This window comes from Myotis yumanensis, unplaced genomic scaffold, assembly GCF_028538775.1.
Source record: "Myotis yumanensis isolate MYYU_CA2020_CCGP unplaced genomic scaffold, mMyoYum1.0.hap1 SCAF_3, whole genome shotgun sequence".
NCBI lineage: Eukaryota > Metazoa > Chordata > Mammalia > Chiroptera > Vespertilionidae > Myotis > Myotis yumanensis.
Window position 1 is genome coordinate 40060052 of NW_027223754.1, and position 23313 is coordinate 40083364.

At 41.2% G+C, this 23313-nt stretch overlaps 1 protein-coding gene across 2 annotated transcripts in view; it reads right to left on the reverse strand.

Annotated features, from left to right (window-relative positions):
• UBAC2 (UBA domain containing 2) overlaps positions 1–23313 on the reverse strand; it is a 185749-nt gene that overhangs the window by 8057 nt on the left and 154379 nt on the right. The window contains exons 8-9 of one of the 2 annotated variants that reach the window (XM_070408664.1): positions 6572–6694; positions 2884–4197 (exon numbers count right to left, since the gene is read on the reverse strand). In XM_070408664.1, coding sequence (XP_070264765.1) covers positions 4174–4197; positions 6572–6694 — 147 coding nt within the window. In that variant the 3' untranslated portion in view covers positions 2884–4173. Of the gene's footprint in view, positions 1–2883; positions 4198–6571; positions 6695–23313 lie in introns of those variants that run through there. The other variant, XM_070408663.1, reaches the window with a different exon arrangement.

The following is a 23313-nucleotide window of genomic DNA, read 5'->3' on the forward strand; positions in this document are numbered from 1 at the left end:
TCACGCTGAGTGAGAAAAGAAACCTACAGAGATGGAGGTAAGTCTGTATGAGTTTTCATTCTTTTTTTTTTTTATAAAAAAGAGAACACCCTCTGTGATTCGGACATGTGTTCCCTGCTCTCTCAAGATAATCCACACTCTGGCACTCTATTTGCACATCAACAAGTGCAAGAGGAGCCATTCCAGTGAGATTTACAGCGATTCCTCTTACTGATACTCCTCGGCCTGTTTTGTTCAAACAGACTGTGGTTTTAACTTCCCTTTAGCTAAGGGTGTCAAAAACAAGTGTGGTTTTTTTTTGGTTCTTCCTTCCCAAATTTTGACTCTTGCAACTAAGTGATGCCCACCTGGAAGGTGGCCCAATCCCCCCCCACACTGGGTGGCCCATCGGGGACACATGAGCTCACCTTTCCCTCCTCTTCGGTTAACTGTTATGTGTTACCCATCAGGGCTCACCTCCTCTCCTACCCCTGCTGACGCAAGCTCAGTCAGATCTCTGTGGGTCAGAGCGCTCTTCCCCATCACCTGACCGCTCTCCTCCTCAGACTGCTGAGCCCCCGCGATTGCATCAGCTGATCCAACTGTTTCTGGTTATGCCCCTGCCCGGTCACAGCTGCCCCTTCCCTCTGCACTCTCCGGCCTGGCTCAGGGTTTGGTACTGAGAAGGCCTGGTTGCAGGCAGATGAGCGCCTTTGCTTACAGCTTTCACAGTGCCCAGCAGCATTAGGCACCCCCAAAAGTTGGTTGCCACCCAATGTTCCCTTCTAAAACATTTAAACGTTGGTATTTTCTTAGAAAACAACACTTCCAGTCTACAAGCATTAGAGATGGAGAGGCCTGACATGGTACCGCTCTGTAGCCCACTGAGAGAGAAGTCCACTGGCCACCCCTTCTCGCTCCGCCCTGCTCTACCTGCTCCCGGGCACCATCTCTATGTCAGGCTCTGGGCTGGGTGGGGCAGGAGAAAGGGTGTCAGCCCTCATGGGGCTCACTGTTTATCAGGGAAAACACACAATGTGCCGGTCACCAGACCAGAACCCAGCGGACTGCAGTTAGAAGTACTCAGAGCAGGAGCATAGCAGGCCTCACACACACAGGTCGGCGAGGAGGCTGCTCTTTACAAGGTCTCCTGGAGTTGATGGGTTCTTCGGAGGCCGTGGGAAGGGAACCTTGCGGAGGATTAGATTCCCTCACACTAAATATGTTCTGCTGCTCATCAGCTACGCTGTGAAGTGTCTTGTTGTGCTCTGCAGTCATTCTCTCTCACTTGGGCCAATGGATACCACAGAGGACACTACTGGTGTCCACATGACGGGTCTCCTGTATTATAAACCTACTCAGAGGTAACAAGTCTCCTCTGGGCAAGAGTCTAGTAAGCACCCGCACTGTTACCTGGGCAGGGATGGGAAAATTACATACGTGGTTATGCTTAGAATATGTCCCTTCCTCTATGTCTAGTTCAGCCGTGGGCAAACTACGGCCCGCGGGCCAGATCCGGCCCATTTGAAATGAATAAAACTAAAAAAAAAAAAAAAAAGACCGTACCCTTTTATGTAATGATGTTTACTTTGAATTTATATTAGTTCACACAAACACTCCATCCATGCTTTTGTTCCCACCCTCCGGTCCAGTTTAAGAACCCATTGTGGCCGAGTCAAAAAGTTTGCTGACCCTGCCAGGCCTATGGCATAAAGCAGAAGTCACACACCACCTAGGGCCTCAGGGGAGCCTGTCCTGCCCCCTCCCCAGGCGGTGCCTCTGTCCCCCTCGTCACCCTCCATTACACCCTCATCCACCTGTGCTGCCCCAAATTGGATGCACTTTTCAGCACCCCACGTCTTTACACATGCCTCTGCCCCCAGCCCTCCAGCACGGGAGCACTTCCATGTAGTTGACGAACACTGTCCCCTTGCCTGGCTCCCTGCACTGGGCTCTGTAACAACCAAAGGCTATTTATCTCTGTATTTCAGAAACATAGCCCAGTGGTTAGCCTGTGACAAGCAGATAGTATAGATAATTGTTGGCTAACCAAAAGGCAGAGCAGATGTGAATGGAAGAGAGGAAGTCAACATTTGTAACAGCCCATGTATCTTCCTTTTGTGAAGTCTCAGCTTTGGTTTAATCTTGTTTAACTTCCTTGTCCAGTTTTACCTCTGTGTCCCATTACGCATAAACTAAAAGGTCACTGTCTAAGCTTGGGGAGGAGTTGAGAGAGACCAACTTGGTAAGTTTTTCCCCCACTTTGATTAAAAAATAAAAAGTAAAGCCAGTATGACAAAATTTCATTATCTGTTAATTTTGAGTATGGGTATATAAAATTCCCTCATTGAAAAGAAAAAAGTCAAGAAGAGGGGAAAATAGAATAAATAAACATATGTGTATACACATATATACACATAAATATTTATTTTCAAGATAATAGAAATATGACATTTAATTATTAAAAATTTTTTATTGCATGGCACTTGAGTTTGGCATATTCTTAAAAGGGGCTGGAATAGCATCTACAAGGGGTGCTGAGCAGGCAAAGGGGCTGGGGTCTGCTGAAAAACAGTAGGACTGGACAGTGAAGAGCTAAAAATCCAGAAACTGAACAACAGCAAAAATACAAAAAGTGACAAAAAATTTTTGTGGCTATTACTAAATTTAATAAGGGATGCACATTCTTTCTTAGAATATTTTTCTTTGTTTTCGAAACATATCTTGAAATTCCTTAAGTACTTATTTACATCAGAAAAAAAATCATTTATATTTTTCTTGGTTTAGAAAATTACCAAATTTCTTAATGTATTAAAATTATGCTATATTAAATAAAGAATATCAGTAGCACATTTAATTGAAAAATTAAGCATAAAAAATGTTTTGCTAATTCAAGCTCTCTTAATGTTACCAACAAATATCATTTTAGATAATGTCTAGCCTAACAAACAATTTAGAAAGTCAAATGATAAGGAAGCATATGTTAAAAACAAGCTTTCACATAGTTACAGCTTTTCACAGCAGAGCAAGGAAGAAGTAAATGCTGTTTTAAACGGATATTCACAACATGTTAACCTCACTGTTATCATTCTGGGGGGATCAAGGAAAATGAACCTTAAAGACTTCAATTTCACAGCCTGGTGTTATCACCTTTTGACACTTTTTTTTTACAAAGTGACAAAACTTAAGAACTATCTCACCTTTAAATGCCTCGTTAGGCTGCTCTGTGAAGAATGGGATTTGAGGTTCTATGAAGTAAACAGTACTAGATCAGAACTCTACTTTCCTTTTACCTGAATTTGAGAGCATCAGCTTACTTTTTGTTGTGTTTTTAAATGTTTTTATTGATTTTTAGAGAAAGAGGGAAAGGGAGAGAGAGAAACATCCATCAGCTGCCTCCTGCATATCCCACAACCTGGGCATGTGCAATCGAACCTGCAATCTTTCGGTGCATGGGACGAAGCTCAACCAACTAAGCCACATCAGCCAGGGCTTAGCGTTCTTTTCAATGTCACCATAAATATCTTACAAATGCTGTGTTATTGGGTTTTATTTTCTTAATGTGTGGATAACCTCAATTCCCATTCTTCACAGAGCAGCCGTTAACGATATGAGGCATTTAAAGGTGAGATAGTTTTGTCACTTTGTTAAAAAAAAAAGTGTCAAAAAGTGATAACAAACTGTGTGGAATTGAAGTCTTAAGTTCTTTAATGAATCATTTTCCTTGATCCCCCCAGAATGACAACACTGAGGTTAACATGTTGTGAATATCCGTTTAAAACAGCATTTACTTCTTCCTTGCTCTGCTGTGAAAAGCTGTAACTACATGAAAGCTTGTTTTTAACATATGTGGATATCATTTTTCTAGAAACTGTCTAATGAAGGTGAAATAGGACGATGAATTAATCCACCTCTCAATCTTAGAGAGTTGCCGAAAGTATCAGTCTGAACGGAGAAGCTGCCAGGGCAAGGGGTGGCTGGAGCAATTCATCAGGCACAGTCAGCTGGTTTCTTCCAGAAGCATTTGTCGTGGCCTCGTCCAGGGTGGCAGTGGGAGCCCTGCCCAGGGGCCCCTCCTGGGCTCCAGAGAAAGTCCGGACACAGCTTTGCCACAGAGACTGGGTGACTTGGGTCTGAATGGTGTTTTACTTCGGGGCAGGGATGGAGGAGATGCTGTCCTGGGGGTGTGACCAGTTATGAAATGCTGACCTTGGTTTGCTTTCATAAGAAAGCATCGTATGCGGAAGGAAATGTGAAAGTGTTATTATTGTAATACTGAAAACTTAAATTTTTATAGATTTTTAAAAACTCTAATTTGAAATAATTTCAAACTCACAGAAATGTTTCCATGATAGGAGCGAAAACCTCTGATGGCTTCTCATCCGGACTGAGCCACTGCTATTTGCCACAGGTGCCCTCTCTGTCTACACACACACATTGTCAGTTTTCTGAGCCCTTTGAGACTAAGTTGCACACATCATGTCCCTTGACCCCTTAGTACCTCAGTGTGTATTTCATTTTCTAAGAACAAGGATATTATTTTTCCTAACCACAGTAGTATAGACACCAAATCCTAGAAACTCAACGTTAATAGACAACTACTAACTAATTCACAGTCCAATTTCATGAGCCGACCCCCGATTTTCCAGCACAGAGTCCATTCCAGGATGGATCACGTATGCGTTTCGTTCCCACGCCTCCCTGGTCTCCTTCAGTATGCGCAGTTTGTGACGTCAGCATTGCGGAAGAACTCAGGCCGGTATTTATGGAACGTCTCTTAGACGGGGTTGTCTGCTTTTCCTTATGAGCAAGGGAATGTAGTTTTGTAACACACGACGGATGTGTCCTTTCCAGGCTATGCCCACAATGCTCTTTTTCCATTACTGGTAATGTTAATTCTGATAAGGTGGTAAGCTAGGGTCCAATTTCTCCACTGTATAGTTACTATTTTCTTTTTGTAAATGAGTAACGTGTGGGGAGAGATTTGAGATGATATAAATAGCCTGTTCTTCATATACTGAGGGTTCTTCCCTGAATAGAGTTTAATTCTGATTATTCCACACTGTGATTTTGCCATACCATTATTTTTTCTACTTATTACTTTACATTTTACTGAAAGGAAAAGCATTTCCCTAGCCTTTGTATATATGTAGTTATCTTGTTAATATCACTATGAACTCATAGATTTTCCCCATCTCCCCCATGAATGAATTCTATTACAGTGCTATCATTCTGATAGCTCAAATCTGATGTCTCAGGTTTGGCCAGGGGACCCCCTCAAGCTGGCTCCAGTGTCGCCGTGGCATGCCCCTCCATTACAGAGCACCCCCTTTATTCTTTGCATAAGGTGGTCCAGGTCATCTTGCACTGCCTTTCCCTGCATCTGGGACCCACCATTTCTCTAGAGGCTGGGCCCCATTTGTGAGCAAAAGTATTTAGAAACCAGATCTGGGCAGTGAGTGTGCTCAGTGTTCCCGGGATGCCACTGCTTCCGATCCCTTTCAGTTGACAGAGCTAAGATACATGCACATACACACATGCTTATTAAATCATACGTTTATGCTGATAACTCTAATTCCAATCCAACCCCCCAGGGCTCTTCCTTGTCTCCCCCCTGTACTATAGGTTTATTTTCCTTCTTCAACAGTAAGATCAAGCTATTTCCTCATTTGCTCAAATATACAATATAATTTCAGAATTGCTATACATGTACCACTATGAAAAATAAACCTACAAAGACTTTAAGATTTCTTTGCAGTTCTTTTTTTTCTTTTCTATTTATTATTATTATTTTAAAAAATCCTCACCCAAAGCTATTTTTCCATTGATTTTGTTTTTTTTAGCGTGTGTGTGTGGGGGGGGGGGGGGGGGGGGGGGAGAGGTGGAGAGAGAGAGAGAGAGAGAGACATCGATCGATCGATTGCCTCCGTCACACACCCCGACCAGGGCTGAGGACTGAATCTATAACTCAGGCATGTGCCCTTGACAGGGAACTGAACCTGCGACTCTTTGGTCCACGGGCTGACGCTCCAACCACTGAGCCACACCAAACAGGGCAGTTCTCTTTTTCTTTAGAAAGAAGGCATACTATGTTCAAAAGTTACTGAATTAATTCCCCCCTCCCCTATGATTATGTTATTCATTTAAAATACAGTTGTATCATTCATTTCTGTTTCTTTTTAGTTTTACTGTTGTCCCAATCAATTTGCTCTTTGAATAGGTAATACATTCACCTGACCACACAAAAGGGGTACTCAGAAAAGCACCACTCCCTCCCCATCCATCTGCCTTCTTCTCTCCCTCCCTCCCCTTGCAGGGAACCAACTTCAACAGTTTCTTGTATATATGAAGTATTACAGATCTTAAGATAAATGATCATAATGTATTTGTTTTTAAATCACGCCTTCCTCAAGCTCATAAGACCCAGAGTAGCCAATAAAAGCCCAAAGTATCTATCACTGCTACAGGTGGCATGTTACTGCTATCAAAAATCTCTGTATTTATATGCTGGATTTCTTTCAAGCGTAGTTCACTTAAACTGCTTGAAGTCTGAAGCATTGGTTTAGGGTAAGTCCCAGGTGTTACTGATTACCTGTTCCTCAGAAACTTCTAGAGGAGGGGATGCTTGTTGTTCAGCCCGCCGACCTTCCTGATAGTTTATATTTCGTCGCTGACGTAAAGGAGGGAAAAGTCGATTCCAATTGATCATTCCTCCCTAAAAAGAGATCAATACACAATGGTCAGACACAGAGGGGCAGAACTGTCATAATGCTTGGGAGAGCTTTCTCTTGCAATGCTGTCACATATATAGACTAAGAAATAAAATGTCATACTGATCTGCTGTCTGCAAGCAATCTACATCCTAAAGTATCGCACCATCCTTCAATCAATAGGGTAAAATCAATAGAATGCAGGAGCACAGAGAGAAAAGAAGGTAATGAGTCCCACCAAAGTTAGTTGTGCAATTTGGCTCCAGAAGGCAGAGACGTTCCCAACTTCAGCCCCACTGTGTCCCACCTCCACTGACTCTGAGGAGCTCAGGGGCTTTCTGGGTGTGATGGAAAAGAAGGCATGGAGAGCAGGTGACTTCACTGCAGGCAACCAGAAACTGGGCTTCCTTCAGCAGCTCTTTAAATGCTCCTCTTCCTCTTATTCAAGTAAATTATGTGCATGCTCAGTGGAGGGAGACTGCAGGTGGAGATAAAACCCAGGTTGAGGGGCAGGCTAGGGAATGTGTAGGTAGCCCTCACACAGGGACAAGAGGCTCAGACGCAGGATCAGAGCTGTCCTCCTGAGTGGCTCCATGGATAATTTAAGATGGGTGGCAATGTTACTTCTTGCTTATTCTACATTATCAATGAAAAGGAAACCACCATGTGAAGGAAAGCATTATATGATGCTTAAAAAAAAACACCCCACATTTTTAGCTAAATGCCAATATTTTAATGTATTGAATTAAATATCTATTTCTAGATTTAGGAAAAATTATAGACTGAGACAACCTGAAATTTTACAAGAATAAGTAAAATAAAAAATATTAAATGAAGCAATGGAGGCCCAAGGTGCTAGAAACAAGCTCTGGGAAGCGGCAGCAGCAGGCAAGCAAGCTACCAAGGACTGGGGTGTAAGAGTGAGCACCTCCTGCCAACCCAGAACCTCTTGGGTTGTACCACCTATTTGGGTCTGAAAGAGTTAGTGATTTTGAGCTCACTACCTACTTACAGGCACAACCCTCAAACGGCAGCACCCTCAGTGAATGAGAGGACAAGAAAAACTAACCAAAGGCCGACCTTCCGCAGCGAGGAGAGCAGGAATCGTGGCCTGCCTGAGACTTTAGAAATGAGGAATCTAGGGTTCCAGTTGCACTACACATGCTCTAAGAACCCATAAAACTGGTCCTGGGATGGAGAGGAATATAAGGAGCCAAGCAGAAGCAAATATAAGATTACTCTGGAGAGAGATCCTCCTACCCCAGGACGACATGTGCTTTGCAGATGTAACTCCAGTGGGGAAAGATTCAGAATCCAAACCCATTACAAGCAAGAGTAGTGTGTACAATAAGTAAGAGGGTTAGATCCCCAAGAACCTAAATTTAGAACAATCTTAAAACAATTATGAAATCAGAAGTTTAAAAGTGACTAAGATACAGAGGAAGACTTAAAAAATTCATTATAAATTTTTTTGAAAGAAAAGGAAATTAAAAAATAAATATATTATACAAAAAAATTCTGGAGAAATACTTGCAGAATTAAATTCAAATATATTAGTGATCACAATAAATATACATGGCCAAACTCACCAACTCAAAGACTGAGATTCTCAGTTTTGAAATCTCTCCTATCCTATCCCCATTCCCAACAACAGACAAACTAAAATATAAAGACACAGACAAGTTGGTGTAAAGAGATGGATAAAGGAATATCAGGAAGGTACTAACCAAAGAAAGCTGATGCCAAATAAGTAAGACCTCATGGACAAACAAGGCATTATTAGGGATAAAATCAGTAGAATACATTGATTTTTTAAAATTTAAAATACAACAGCATCAAAATATACAAAGCAAAAATTAAGAGAACTATAGGAGAATAAAAAACATCCAGACATATTTTTAATTTTTAGCATATCTTGATAGATCAAGCAGACAAAAATAATAATATAGATAATAAAGAATAAGTTTTTTCTGAATAGATGTATATAGCCTGCACTCAATATTTAGAGACTATACAGTCTTTCCCATTATATGAAAAATATTTATAAAAAGTGACTGTGTAACCAGGTGGCGTGGCTCAATGGTTGAATGTTGACCTCTGAACCAGGAGGTCAAGGTTCAATTCCCAGTCAGGGCATATGCTGGGTTGTGGGCTCAATTTCCAGTGTGGGGAATGCAGGAGACAGCCTATCAATGATTCTCCCTCATCATTGATGGTTTTTATCTCTCTCTCCCTCACCCTTCCTCTCTGAAATCAATAAAAAAATAAATATCAGGCCATATCGTCTGACCATAATGCAATTAAATTAGTCAATATCAAAATTATAACATACAAAATAAAAATTCACACAAATGGAAATAAAAATTGGAAAAAATCATAATGGAAATAAAAAAATATCTAAAAGTTAATAAAATTGAGATTATTAAATATTAAAGCTTGTGGGATGTAATTAAATAGTTGATATAATTTTAAAATATTGAGCTTAAATAGAGAAAATGAAGACTGCAAATTAAAGTACATTCAATTTAAGAAGTTAGAAAAAGTAAAAATCCAAAGAAATTAGAAAGAATAAAGTAGAATGTTGAGAGCAAATATTAATAAAGTGGAAAACAAAGACAATAGAGAGAATCAATAAAACCAAATACTTGTTTAAAAAGTAAAATGAAATGGATAAATCTGGAAAGCCTGGTGAAGAGACGAAGGAGCACAGATAATATTAGGAATAATACAAAGGTTGTAATGTAGATTTTTAAAAAGTCGTAAGAATACGTTATTCATACCAATAACTTTGATAAAACAGAATTTTCTAGACTAATATGACTTATGAAAACTTACTCAAGAAGAAACAGAAATTGGCAACCATTTTTGAAAACTGTTCCAGAGCATTGCTAAAACTGAACACGTGTGTCTGCCTCAGCAATTCCACTTCTGGACAACAGACCTGCAAACACATGTTCACCAAAGACATGGACTGGATGCTGCACTAGATGCATAATAAAAGACTAAAACCACTCAAATGTCCATTAAGTAGATTGAACAAATTAAAGTATAGTCACATAATATAATACTGTACAGCAGTTAAAATGAACAAACTACAATAATACACAATAGGGATGAATCTCTTAAATATAATGTTGAATAAAATAAATAAAACACAAAGGACACATTTATATGATTACTTTTCCATAATGCTTACTTTTCTGTATGTTATACTTCAATAAAAAGTTACAAAGAGAAATAGAAAACCTGAGTAGACTTCTAGCCATTAATGTAATTAAAACAGTATTTAAAAATCTACCCAACAAAAATCTACAGGTGAAACCTATGAAACCTTTAATGAGTTGATATCTTATACAAATTGTCTTAGAAAAGAGAAAAAGATGGAAAACTGTCCACCTAATTTTTTGAGGCTAATATAATGTTTGTTTTTTATCCCAAAACCAGACAAGGCCATTATGAGAAAGAAAAATTATACAACAATCTGTTTTTCATTTATGAATAAATGCAATAACCCTAAATAAGATGTTAGTAAATTCTAACAATGTTAAAAAATAATCTTATCTGGTATGACGTACTACATTAGGAATTATCTCAGGAATCTTAGAAAATATAGTAATGTAATTCACACATTAACAGATTAAAGAAGAAAAATCAATTTAATAAAACTTAGCACACATACAAGAAGAGACAAGAATCCCTATTACCACCTTTTGCATTCAACATATGACATAGCATAATAAGGCCTAAACCAACTAACATGAAAGAAAATGCAGAAGGAGGGAAAGGGAGAAAACAAAACTCATTATTCACACATGGTAACTGTCTACCTACAAATTGAGAGGTAGTAAGAGAATCCCATATAATAAAAGGGTACTACGCAAATTGCCCCTAACAGCAGAACAACTGGGAATGACTGGTCACTATGACACACACTGACCACCAGGGGGCAGACGCTCAATGCAGGAGCTTCCCCCTGGTGGTCAATGCGCTCCCACAGGGGGAGCTCTGCTCAGCCACAAGCCAGGCTGATGGCTGCCAGCACAGCGGTGGTGGCGGGAGCCTCTCCTGCCTCCTCAGCAGCGCTGAGGATGTCTGTCTGCAGCTTAGGCCTGCACCCTGCTGGCAAGTGGACATCCCCCAAGGGCTCCTGGGCTGCCAGAGGGATATCTGACTGCCAGCTTAGGCCCGTTCCCCTGGGGAGCGGGCCTAAGCCAGCAGGTGGACATCCCCCCAGGAGTCCCAGCCTGCGAGAGGGCACAGGCCGGGCGGAGGGACCCCCGAGTGCACAAATTTTTGTGCACCAGGCCTCTAGTACAATATAAAAAAGACTAGGGTGCGGCTATAGGGTTAAGCCTTGGACTGACCTGTTGGCAAAGCCACAAACAAGTCCTAGCTTAGAGGGCACAGTCCTCTTAGCATAATTAGGCTTGACCTTATGACAGCTCCCTAGATCTTATCTGGGAAGCTAATGGGCTGTGGGAGGTGCAGCAAGTGCTGCCAAAACAAGTGAAACTCACAAGAACACTGTAACTATGGTGACCACTACCTTGTTTACCTCTGGCTATAAAATAAAATAAAGGCTCAGCTTGCCTCTGGATCTCTTTCTCTGTGGCCTCAGCCAGGCACAGGAAGATCCACCTACACCCAGCTTATTCTCTTTGTCATTTCTTCATCCATTCACCGCCCTCACTCAGGCTTGTGGAACCCTTGGCTGAGCTGGCTCGGCACAAAAAAGTATCGATAACATTCACCTACTGTGATCATTTAGAAAATGTAAGTACAAAAAAATTACTATTTGCAAACAGAAATAAAAATTATTAGGTACTTGGCAATTAAATCCAAACAAGATCTCTATGGAGAAAACAGTAAACTCTTGTTGAAGGCTATCAGAAGACCTAAATGAGTGGGAAGACCTGATACGGAATTCTATCCACACACTGCCAATTCCAGCCTAGAGAGGCTGCTGGTTGACTTCTAATACCTAGCTTCCCTTTTCCTTAAAAGTAGAATTTTTTGGGGTGACACATTACTACTGCATTTCTCAGCTTCCCTACATGGACTCAGTTCTGCCAATGGTCTGGTAGGGCATGTGAGACCCAGGAGAGGCCTTAAAGCAAGGGTGCCCCCTTCCTCATCCCTTCCTCCTGCCTGGAGCTCAGGCAGCCAGCCTGGGCGGAGGTGGGAGCTTCAGGCTGAGGACAAGGCAGCAGCCAGAGAAAAGGAGCCTGGGGCTCAGCAACCTCATGCTGCCACCTGCCAGCCCGGGGCTGTCAATGTCTGTACAATGTCTGTACGAGAAGCACACTTCTCCATGTTTAAGGCTTGTTATATTGTGTTTTCTGTCATACGGAACTAACCTAGTCCCAAGTGCTATATATTCAAAATTGAAATGTGTGTGTTTTGGTAGACTAGTTGACTTGAAGTTAAGGGTCAAAACTAGACATGAATATTTGAAGAAGTATAATAAGGGAGGATTTTTCTCTACCACTTATTGGGACACACTGTTAAACTGTAGTAATTAAGGTAGAATGGTATTAGCACATGATAGACAAACAGTGCAAAGAAACAGGAAAGAGTCAAGGAATCAGAAGTAATAACACTTGGTACACGATGGAGGAGGCATCACAAGTCATCAGGACAAGACAGACCACCTAATGAATAGTACTAGGACAACTGGACATAGATATGGGGAAAGATAAAATTAGACCTTTACTTTATGCCACATACAAAAATAAGTTTATTTAAAAATAAACTCCATAGATTAAAGACTTAAGTATGGAAAGTTAAATTGTTAAAAATTGTAGAAGACATAAGAGAATATTCTTTATGTCACTAGGATAGGAAAGAATTTCCATAACAAAAATAACAAATAAATCATAACAACTATTACAAGTAAGAACTTTTATGTGACTGAATGATAAAGTCGGAAGACAAAGTACAGATTAAGAAAAAATGTTTGCAACATATAACTGACAAAGAATAGTATCTACAACATATAAAGAACACTTAATGAGAAAAAAATAAATGATTCAAGAGAAAAATGGATAATGTATATGCATAGACACTTTCCTATACATTAGAAGAGGAAACCCTGAGTCAATAAACATAAGAAAAGATGTTGAACCTCACTAGTAGTAGGAATGTACATTAAAATAGCAATAAGTTATTTCATACCTACAGGACTGGCAAAAATAAGAAGTCTAACAATACCAAGTTATGGGGATGAAGAAAATCGGAACTCTACATATTGTTGATGAGACTATACACTGGCACAAAATTTTGGACAGCCACATGTCAAGATCTAGTAAAATTATGACCCAGCAATTTCATTTCCAGGTAGCTATGAGTACCTAATGGGGCATGTCTATAAGTAGGGAAATAAACAAGTGGTTCTGTTATATGAACAGCAAGAATCTAGATGCACATGGATAAAACTCAAAAATACAATGTTGAACAAAGAAAGTTGTCCAAGAATATGTATATACAGTAACATTTATATAAATTTAAAAATACTTAGAACAATAGTGTACTTTTTAAACTATTTAATGGATATACATTAGTAATGATTTGCCCTTCCCAGGGGATATTTGACATTTTTGTTTTTCTTGTGTGTGTGTGTGTGTGGTGGTGGTGGTGGGGGAGGGTGTAGGTGGGGGACAGGATGGTGATGCTGTGGGTATCTGTGAGTAGAGCCAAGGATGCTGCTCAGCATCCTATAAAGCACAGGATAGACCTCAAAACAAAGAATGGCCTGAGCCAAAATGTCCACAGTGTCTAGGCTGAGAAACCCTGACACACACGCGTGTGGTAAGATGCAAAGGTGCGTGGGCATTAGACATGACACACCTGCTACAGGACAGTGAGAAGGGGAAGGAACCTTTGAATCTATAACATTTCATTTCTTCAAAGGCAGTGAGAGTGAAAGAATAGGCAAAACAAAACCCCAATTTCTCTACTCCTGTGATAGTAAAAAAGTGCTGAAAAGGCAGAAAGTTACAGGAGCTCTAGGATGTTTTGACACTAACCTGCTCTTTAGGGTTAAATGTGAGCCTCTACAAACAGGAAATGTTTCCTTCACTTTGTCTTCTTCAAAAGCAATAACCACATATTTAAAAGAGGAAAAAGGAAATAGCTTGCATTTTGAACAGCCGTTTTATGAAATATCTATTAGTTGGTAAAAAAGATTTTCAAATGAAAGAAATCTTTGTGTGAAAATAAACGCCTGGTTTTCCAACAGAGCAGGAAGCATGTGTAACACGTTATCACGCAGAAGTTACTAGAACTCCATCACTAAAGGCTTTGGCACCTGCGGGAGGATCAGGCAGTGCCTACACCAAGAAGTGTCTGCACCACGAAGCCGGGACAGAAGAGCTCTCTAGTGGCTTTCTGGGGGCTCGCAGCTCCCACAAGAGGGTAGGAGCAAGGTGCACGGTCTAGTCTTGCTCACATGGGGCTCCTGATCTCCTGGGGAGAAGGCAATACACGCAGAAATAGAACAGTCTATGGTAAGATAGTATATAATGAAGAAGGAAGCTGTGTGGCATCAGGTGAAGTGCTAGAAAGGCTCAGAGTGGGCATCAACCAATTGCAGCCAAAGCACAGGGGCAAAACTGCAAAAGATGGGCGCTGAGCTGAATTTTAGAGGATGAGGATGACTTCAACAATGGAGAGGAGAACCAGGCATTTTTCTCAAACTGTTAAGACAGGGAACTGAGAATGGGTCAATACCCACTTCAAAGGTCAAAGCAATGTTAAAGAGTAATGACAGAGGGACACAGTGGTAGAGGAGACAGAATGACTGAGAACAGTCTCTGGAGCCAGAAGACCTGGGTTCAAATCCCAGCTCTTCCACTTACTGTGTGTCCTTAGGCCTCAGTGCTTTAAAAACTTCTCTGAGCCTTGGTTTTCTCATCTGTAAGATGGTGATAATAACTACACTCACCTCATAAGGATATTATGAGAAATAAATAAAATAAAAAAGTAAAGACTGTCAGCTGATTTCTCAACAGAAACTATGCAGGCCAGAAGGGAGTGGCAAGAAATATTCAAAGTGATGAATAGCAAGAACCTACAACCAAGATTACTCTACCCAGCAAAGCTATCATTTAGAATTGAAGGTCAGGTAAAGAGCTTCACAGATAAGAAAAAGCTAAAGGAGTTCATCACCATCAAACCAGTATTATATGAAATGCTGAAGGGTATTCTTTAAGAAGAGGAAGAAGAAGAAAAAGATAAAGATAAAAATTATGAACAAAGTGACAACAAATACATATCTATCAAGAAGTGAATCTAAAAATCAACTGAATAAGAATCTGATGAACAGAATAAACTGGTGAATACAATAGAATCAGGGGCATAGAAAGGGAGTGGACTAAAAATTCTCGGGGGAAGAGGGTGTGGAGGGTGTGGGAAGAGATTGGACAAAAATCTTACACCTATGGACGAGAACAGTGGGATGGGGTAAGGGCATGGGGAGAGGGTGGGAACCGGGTGGAGGGGAGCTATGGGGAGAAAAAGGAACAACTGTAATAATCTTGCCCCAATTCTAACACAGGAATCAGTAGTTACAAAGAACTGGGGAACTCTTGGTTCATGGGTTGACCCTCAACCACTGAGCCACACCAGCTGGGCTGCAGATATTCTTTGATACTACACGAGTCCCCATTTCGGATATAATTTGAATTTCATACTATGGCCTGCAGCCTCCTGTTTACCACTCTCATGGTCTCTCTCACCACTCCCCCATCACATTCCAGACCCTTCCTGGCAGCCTTCTCTAACCCCAAGTCTGGGGCTTCATGCTCCTCTTTTTGTGCTGTCATGTCTGTACCTCTCTAGGAGAGAACTTAGTACATACACCTCAATTATGTGTTGGCTGGTTGGGATATCACAGCAGGCTGTAAGCTCTTCAAGGGCCAAGACTAACTATCTTGCCCTCATCTGTAGACTCGGCTTCATGTGCCATGGGGAATATGTAAGTACTTAAGAAATATGCAACGAATGACTAAATAATGGACAAATGCATAGTAAAGCATAATGCCGAGTTAAGTTCTATGAAATTCTCTTCAGCAAGGACCTCATAGTTAGTTGTGAGATGGGGACCTAGGTGGTAGGTTAATAATGAATGCTGGGGTGGAAGGGGAGGGAGGGGTGAAAGCAAGGAGGCGCAGAGAACAAAGCACATGGTTTATACATTCTTTAAGGACATGAGACACCATCTCCCTCTAACACAGGAACCAGTAGTTACAAAGAACCACTGCTGGGGGACCATGGTGGTGCCAGAGAAACGGCAAATGGTAACTCGTCCTAAAGAGGGTATTTGTGGTCCACTGTACTGCTTCCCAGCGCTCTTGGGAAGCTCAGCTTGCAGTGTGCAAGTAAATGTGCTTAGTGTCACTCATCTGTCCTCTGTGTGCAGTGTGCTACCCTGGGGCCAGGTGAAGAGGGCTGTGGCAGGCAGCGAAGTGACTAACTTCCCACGGCCCGGAAAGAGCTTAGCTGAGTTGACAGTACAAAGGTACATTAAAAACTAAACATGAGCTTGCTTTGGCATCACATATACTAAAAAAACTAGAACGATACAGAGAAGATTAGCAAAAACTAAATGAAAGCACTGAGGATGCTGCATGTGCTTAAGGACCAAGAGGTATCTTATTAGACTTAGAACTAATAACAAGCACTACTAATATAGAGGAAAGAAATACCACTGGAGGTGGCTGTCATCACCAAAAACTTCATGGCAAAACTGGAAAAAAAAAAGAAAGAACAAAACAAACAAACCTCACTACCACTGCCACACATACAAACTAGTAATCTGTTCATTTATCATTTAGATAAAGAAGGAAGGTGCAATTATGAGGCTCAGGATAAATCCTAGTACACATTTGGAAAACAATTCATTGGTAATGCCTTATGAAGAAATCATCGGAGAAATGCAAATTAAAACACAAGGAGTTATCACCTCAGATGACAGTCAGAATGGCTACCATCAATAATCAACAAATGACAAGTGGTGAGGACGTGGAGAAAAGGGAACCCTCGTGCACTGTTTGTGGGAATGCAGACAGATGCAGCCACTATGGAAAGCAGTATAGAGTTCCCTCAAAAAATTAAAAATGGAACTGCCTTATGACTTAGCAATATCATTTCTGGGACTATATCCGAAGAAACACAAAACACTAATTCAAAAGTATATATATACCTCCCCTCACGTTCATTGCAGTGTTATTTACAATAGCCAAGGTCTGAAAGCAGCCCAAGTGCTCATCAGCAGATAAGTGGATAAAAAAGTGTCGTACACACAATGGACTACTACTTAGCTGTAAAAAAAGGAAATCTTACCCTTTGCAACAGCATGGAGAGTATTATGCTAAGTGAAATAAGCCAGTTAGAGAAATACAAATACCATATGATTTCACTTACATGTGGAATGAAATTAACAAAATAAACTAACAAACAACATAGAAACAGACTCATAGACAGAGAAAACCGACTGACAGCTGTCAGAGGGGATGGGGATTGAGGGGCTGGGTGAAAAAGGTGAAGGGATTAAGCAAAAAACCCCCCAAAACCTCATAGACCGACAACAGTATAGTGATTCTGAGAGGGTAAGGGGGGTGTGGAGAGGTAGAAGAAGATAAAAGGGGGGATAAATGGTGATGGAAGGACACTTGACTTGGGCTGGTGAAAACAATACAATTTACAGATGATGTACGATAGACTTGTATACCTAGAACCTGTATAATTTTATTAATCAATGTCACTCCAATAAATTCAATAAAAAAGAAAAAAATTATGAAGACTAGAAGCCCAGAGGAACCTGAATCCAATCATGTCTTGTGAAGGGCCACACACCCTTACATTCATACAGTGTTATAAAAACATATAGCAGGACTTAAACATCTTTTTGGGGGCTACTCAGCAGCAAGCAGTCTTAGCAGGACTTAAACAAAAATCTCAGGCTAGATTTATAGCTCTGTTTCACTTTTTCTTTATGGTTTACCCTGCTGACCAGTTTTGGGGGCTTGGGAACTGTATAACATACCACTTTCTCAGCAGAACAGAAAGCAGTTTCCACAGTAGTGAGATCAGGAGGTGAAACACATCATTTTGCTGTTTTTAGAGCCTTTGGCATGGGAGGTAAAAGTTTCCGTTGGCACTACTGCTCTCTGCCCCACCTCTTCTTCCTTTTTCTTGCTCTGGTGGCTAGAGTTCTGAAGGCTGTGGCTTTGCCTGTCCATTCCCTTCTTGAGTTGGGAGGTCCAAGTCTAAGGGTGCTGGTCTCCGGGCTGAACTGAGATGGCAGGGAGGAGGCATCTAGTGTCTACTGTTGGGAGGCTATGAAATAGCCTAAGATGCAGGTCAGCTGCTGGGTTTCTGCTGCCCCCCATGAGGAACACTTCACCTGTGTGGGAGCCAACGGATGTGTGTCTGAGTGATAACTTCTCTCGAGAGGCCTGTGACTCCTACCACAGCTGACCTTACTTCTCCTGAGATACGGTACAATTCTAACAACAGGCTAAATTAGTTTCAACTTTATGTGAGACATTTTCCCTTTACTTCAACAAAGCACCTAGTGAATCTCTGTTGGGGCCGTCACAGCGGGGCAGGGGGAAACCCTGTAGAAAGAACAACAGGATTCAAATTTGGCCTCACTCTTCACCCTGGCGACAGGCTATGGGTAAACTGTTTTAGCTCCCTGTGCTTTGGTGGGTGAGGACCAAGTATACTGAGATTGCCGTGCTGAGCCATGGAGTGAACACCATGCCTGCTGTTTAGGAAAGGCTGGTGGACAAACCACTCTTTGAATGTTGGCCCTTTCATCCAGAGAGAGTCAGGATCTAAGACAGGGGTGGGCAAACTTTTTGACTCGAGGGCCACAATGGGTTCTTAAACTGGACCGGAGGGCCGGAAGAAAAGCATGGATGGAGTGTTTGTGTGAACTAATATAAATTCAAAGTAAACATCATTACATAAAAGGGTACGGTCTTTTTTTTTTTTTTTTTAGTTTTATTCATTTCAAATGGGTGGGATCCGGCCCGCGGGCCGTAGCTTGCCCACGGCTGATCTAAGATGTCTTCACCTTTTTTGGGGGGTGGGGGTGGGGGTTGTCTTTTATTTTGGTAGAGAATGGGACCACTGAACCTTTTTTGTGAGGAGGAGGTGAGGGGTGGTATGAGGGAGACAGTAGGCTCCCTACATGCCCAGCCTGAGGTTGGGGACATCTGGCATAGGAAGATGAGACCTATCTCTTGCTTTAGGCTTTTTTACTCTCTAATTGATAGTAAACATTGAACACAAGTTATGGTAAGGACTGCACATAAGAACTTCAATATGGTTTCCTTGAAAATATGAATAAAACAGCATTTTTCAGTATGGGAATTATTAATTTCTGTATTACATCTTTTGTTTCTCCCCTTTTTTATCTGACAACTTTTTGGTAATTTATTTTTCCTTCTTAACTTCATTTTTTATTTTATTTATTATTTTTCATTTCCTCACTTGAGGATTTTTAAAAATTTTTATTTTAGAGAGAGAGGAAGGAAATGAGGGAGAGAGAGAGAAACATCAATTGGTTGCTTCCTACATGTATGCCAATTGGGGATTGAACTCACAACCTAGGTATGTGCCCTGACCAGGAATTGAACCTGGGACCTCTCAGTGTACCAGATTATGCTTCAAACAATTGAGCCACACTGACCAGGGCAGTTTCCTCCTTGACTTTAGCTCTGCACAGAAATTACTAAATAAAGTAAAAATGAAAATTAGTTCTGGTACTTGTTTCCAGTATGTAGTCTGACTGAAGAGGTGAAATTTGTTATTAAAAATGAGATTGGGGATTACTCAAGGTTTCCGCTCTCTTTTTTACATCTCCTTCCCCACAGGGGTCATCCATTTTCACGTCTTCAGGGATCACCTCATTCCCCTACTTGCGCTTCAAAAAGCCGGTGCCGGGCGGACTGTGACCTTCCTGTCAGTATTAGGTCAGCATTGCCCGAAAGCCTGGAGACTCTTTTGGTCTCAACTCTCTCCTTTATACCTCAAATCCAGCAATTCTGAAGAGCCACTGATTCTTCCTGTGAAAGGTGTCTGTCACTGTATGTCTCTGTCCCACTTTGAGATTAAGCTGGCAGCCTCTCGGATGACATCACTTCCACGAATATTGCCCCAATTCAGTCTGCACACCACCGCAGGTGAGTCTTCGTTATGAGCCCTTCCACAAAGCCAGTGCCTCAGCTGAAAATCGTACTGCATCGCATCTACTCTACACTGTTTTGAAGGTCCTCCCAAACCGGCCCCATCATCAATTGTTTGTGACCTCTCCCCTTCCTGCTCCTTCCACTCACTGTGTCCCTCATGTGTTGTGGACAGTGTCTGCTCAAACTGTGCCTGTCACCCAAAATACGCTCCCCTATTTCTTCTGACCATCTGCCCCCTGCCAGTTTGAACAGGGCCCAGCTCTTGTCCTTCATCTGTAACTGGCTTCTTTCTGGACAACCCAAATACTTATTGCTCTCCCTCCCCACCCGAGCTCAGTCAAACTGTAAAACGGGAAGCTGGACTAGATGATCTTTAAACTAATGATCATCTGCCTCTTCCTTATCAACATATTAAAGAATCTCTTGAAGCTAAGCAGTTCTCTCTCAAAAACAGATCTTTACTGTTCCAGCAGGAACCTTGCGGCCGCCACCAGAGCTGCTGTGGGAGGGATTCGTAGGCAGACACTTGTCTGGACTACCTCCATCTTATACTCTCTGTACTACTCACTGGTGTTCCTGCATTGACTAAGGACCTCTAAGAAGCCTGGAGCTCCCTGAGCAACCATCCTACGAGAACTGCAGCGGTGGGCAGTTTATAAATTTGGAAGGCCGATGCAGAGAAGTGAGATGCTGTGCAGTGGCCTCTCAGGCCAAAGCCCCAGACTGTGCCTGTACCTGCCACTCCCTGGCCCGGGAATCCAGTTTCAACATGTGCGCAACACACCACTCACTGTCACTTAAAATGTATAATTTTAAAAAATCTCAGTGCCGATAATCTGTGCTCTTATCTAGGACAGGAGATCATGACTCACTACTTCAGAAATTCCTGGGCTCCTTTATTCACAAACCACGTCTATTACCCACAGCCTCAGGCTGCAGGGTCTGCACCTGGGGTTGTTCCCTGAAATTCATGGCTTCTCAAGATGATCAGAGGAATTTTCCTGAGAAACGCAGGGGTACACCACGTGCTCTATCCTGTCCTAGAATTGTTTTCAAAACCCACAGGGATGGTTCTTTTGGGGTCAGAAAACTTGTAAAATAATTATGAGGACCATTTTTCTTATATACTCTGGTTTCACATTATATCTGCTTCAGGTACATTTCTAAATTCATTCCTAGTTTTAAAAAGTGATAAGGGAAAAAAATTATAACAGGCATTAGGATTGCTTATACCTTCTAACATCTCCAAAAACCAAGCACATCATCACTTACTTGCTTTCCTAAATATCATGAGATTGTACCATACTCTTCTTTCTCATGAAGATACCAAGGTAGGATGGAAAATAGAAATGATTTTCTCGAGGTCACTTAATGAGTCAGTCTTGGAAAGGGATTAGAATTTAGACTGATCCTATCTTTGTCAAAAAGGTCAGTCTGATCAACTACAAGAACACCAAAACGTAACCGTAGCTTCTGCAAAGAGGTACCGATTGAGATAAACAGTTCACCTTTAATTTCACTTGAAAATAGAGTCCTAGCACCTGATTTTCATTTAGTTTGCAGATTTTTATCAACCAAGCACTAGTAACTTATTCCACACCTGATACTATGCACTTCATACTTTTAAGAGAAAAGAGCCATAAAAGAGCTAGCTCTAACTGATTAGGTTGCTTTGTTGACAAGGCAGCACAGCAACTTGATGAGAACTGTTTTTAAATCAAATTGCACCAAAAAGTGAAAGAGCAGATGAAGCTAAAAAGGAAAAGTGCTGAGAAGTGCCACATGTTCGCATGCTGTTCTTAAAGCAGCTGGGGTAGACAGAATGTGTTCCTCTGGATTCAAGGTGGACTCCTTTGCTTCTCTCTCTCTCTCTCTCTCTCTCTCTCTCTCTCTCACACACACACACACACACACGCACACATACACACATGTAGGTATACGCATAGTTTTCAGGCTCCACTTGGAATGTACTTCCTCCAGATACAATTTCTTGACCCTCATGGCTGGGTCAGGTGCTTCTTCTGGAACAGCACTTGTAATATTTTACTGTAACTACCTCCTTGAGAGGAAGGACCACACTGTCTTGTTCATTGTGGTGCTCCTAAGAGTCTGGCCAGACATTAAATATCTTTTGTGAAAAGGGTGTTAATGGAAATTATATGTTGGCGAGGTCAAGAAGTAAGAAACTTACTCAGAGATCTAGCCGGATGAAGTGGTGATGACAGAAACTGGTTCGACAGGTTGGCACCTACCAGCATAAAGGTCTACTAGATGGGCCTTGCTATTTAAACACACTGAGGGACAATCATGCATGTTGCAGCATGGATGGACTTCAAAAGTATGATGCTAAGTGAAAGAAGCCAGTCATAAAGAACCAGATAGCGTATGGTTCCATTTATATGAAATGTCCACAATAGGCAAATCTATATAACAGAAAACAGATTAGTGGTTGCCCAGTGCTAGAGAGGTGGAAGTATTGGGGAGTGGTTGCTAATGGGTACGGTTTCTTTTTAGATAGAAAAAGTTTCTAAAATTGAATGCAGTGGTGGTTGTACAGCTCTGTGCCTATACTAAGAATCACCGAATTATATATTTTAAGTAGGTGAATTACATGTTATGTGATTTCTATCTCAAGAAAGCTATTTAGGAACCTAAAAAATACATTGAGTACCTGAGAGCACTTTTCATACACTAAAAATATTTTACTAAATTAAAAATACCTAATTTAAAACATTTGATTAATAATAGGAACTCTCATATCAAGGCAGATATGACTCATAATAATGCATATGTTCAATGTTACCTAACAACTGTTGCTGGGGTGGATAAAGAGAGAAACAATTTTCACAGCCACAAATGTAACTAAGAGAGGGTGAGAGAATATAGCTAACTCAGTTCAACCTAATACAGAGAAAATAACTGAAATACATGTATGAATAACGGTGAGCAGGTCAAACAGATGGCTCAGTGATGATCATTCAGGAAACACTGAGCCACCCAGGAAGTGAAGAGGTAACGCAAAAATTAGCACCAACTGACTTCATGGCTTTGACACAATTCCCACTTGGCTTGTACCATGCATGATACATTCATATTGGGATTCAGCTTAATTCTACTTCTAAAGTAAATGAATATTTTACAGAAATACCTTATGGGGAGTTTTATCACCAAGTTTATGTTGTGGTATATACAGGCATACCTCACAGATATTGCCGGTTTGGTTCTAGAGCACTGTATAATAAAGCGAGTATCTCAATAAAGAGTCATTATCTTTTTGCCAGTGGAGGGTCATGCTTTCAATTTGTAAAAAATGCAACATCTGTGAAGAGCAATAAAGCGAAGCTCAATAAAATGAGGTATGCCTGTAATGCCATTATCACTGTCAACCAGCAGAGAGGACAGTGATCACACAGTAAGAGAGAATT